This window comes from Brassica oleracea, unplaced genomic scaffold (genome assembly GCF_000695525.1).
Source record: "Brassica oleracea var. oleracea cultivar TO1000 unplaced genomic scaffold, BOL UnpScaffold03103, whole genome shotgun sequence".
NCBI lineage: Eukaryota > Viridiplantae > Streptophyta > Magnoliopsida > Brassicales > Brassicaceae > Brassica > Brassica oleracea.
The window spans coordinates 1-1,311 of record NW_013619629.1 but is presented as its reverse complement, the minus strand read 5'-3'; the positions used below and the strand labels follow the sequence as shown (position 1 = coordinate 1,311).

Sequence of the window (1,311 nt, the reverse complement as noted above, 5' to 3'; positions counted from 1 at the left end):
CGGTGGATAACAAACTCAACTTTAAAAACTCTCTCCTCTCAGAGACTATTTAATGACAGCTAAACCAAGGAACAAAACATAAATAAGGAAAATAAATTTTCAAATACTAAAAAAATAAAACCTAGTGGTTTACAAAAAGAAATAAAACATAAAAAAAATCTGTAATCACTAGTGACTAGAATAAATCACAATAATGGGTGTACATTTTGGAGTATCCACATTCTTTGTTTTTTGTTTGTTAGCTTTATCAGCAAACGCTAGAGAATTCAGAATCACTGCTCGTCCAGGTTCTGATATCACCGGCGTAAGTTTCTGATATTTTATTAATCTTCCCATTAACCAATTAGTTTTCTTGTCCTCCAAGAAATCTTAAGATCTTTGGGATGCAGGAATTGTCGAAACTATTCAAGGAGGCATGTCAGTGCGTGGACAAGAGCACCGTTTTGATCCCAAAAGGTGAATTCAAGCTTGGGGAAATAGAGATGATGGGTCCATGCAAAGCTCCTATAATATTTGTTCTTCAAGGCACTGTGAGAGCTGATGGGAACGTTAACGGGAAGGACTTTTGGGTCGCTTTCCGCAGGATTACTAACTTTAGATTGAACGGAGGTGGTATCTTTGACGGTGAAGGTAACGCTTCATGGAGGGCTAATAACTGCCACAAGACGTCATTAACTCAGTGCAAAAGACTCCCTATCGTATGTTGTCTATCTATTTATATTTATCTGTCTATCTATAATAACTCAGCTAAATAGCAAATAGCATTGTTAATTTGTTGATGTTTTGTCATTGTTGAACAGAGCATACGGTTTGATTACATAACTGACGGTAAGGTAAGAGACATAACCTCGTTAGATGCAAAGAACTTCCACATTAACGTGATCGGGGCAAAGAACCTGACATTCGAAGACATCAGGATCGTAGCCCCTGATGAGAGTCCCAACACCGATGGAATCCACGTGGGAAGGAGTGACGGAATCAAGATCATCAACACCAACATCAAAACCGGAGATGACTGTATCTCTGTTGGGGACGGGATGAAAAACCTTCTTGTGGAAAGAGTTACATGCGGTCCGGGACACGGAATCAGTATTGGAAGCCTCGGATTATACGGGCACGAGGAAGACGTCACTGGCGTCAAGGTCGTGAACTGCACCCTCAGGAATACTGACAATGGTGTGAGGATCAAGACATGGCCGTCCGCAGCTTGCTCCACGACCGCCTCTGGTATCCATTTCGAGAATATTATTCTCCAGAACGTTAGCAACCCTATCCTCATCGACCAAGAGTACTGCCCCTGGAACCGATGCA

The 1,311-nt window shown here is 41.4% G+C and overlaps 1 protein-coding gene across 1 annotated transcript; it reads left to right on the top strand.

The window, feature by feature from the left end:
* Positions 1-78: 78 nt before the first annotated feature.
* On the top strand, positions 79-1,307 carry LOC106321808 (polygalacturonase-like; the record flags this gene model as incomplete). Its single annotated transcript, XM_013760044.1, has 3 exons — positions 79-304; positions 390-698; positions 801-1,307. Coding segments are annotated over exons 1-3 (927 nt in total), but the record flags the coding sequence as incomplete, so codon positions are not given.
* Positions 1,308-1,311: the final 4 nt, after the last annotated feature.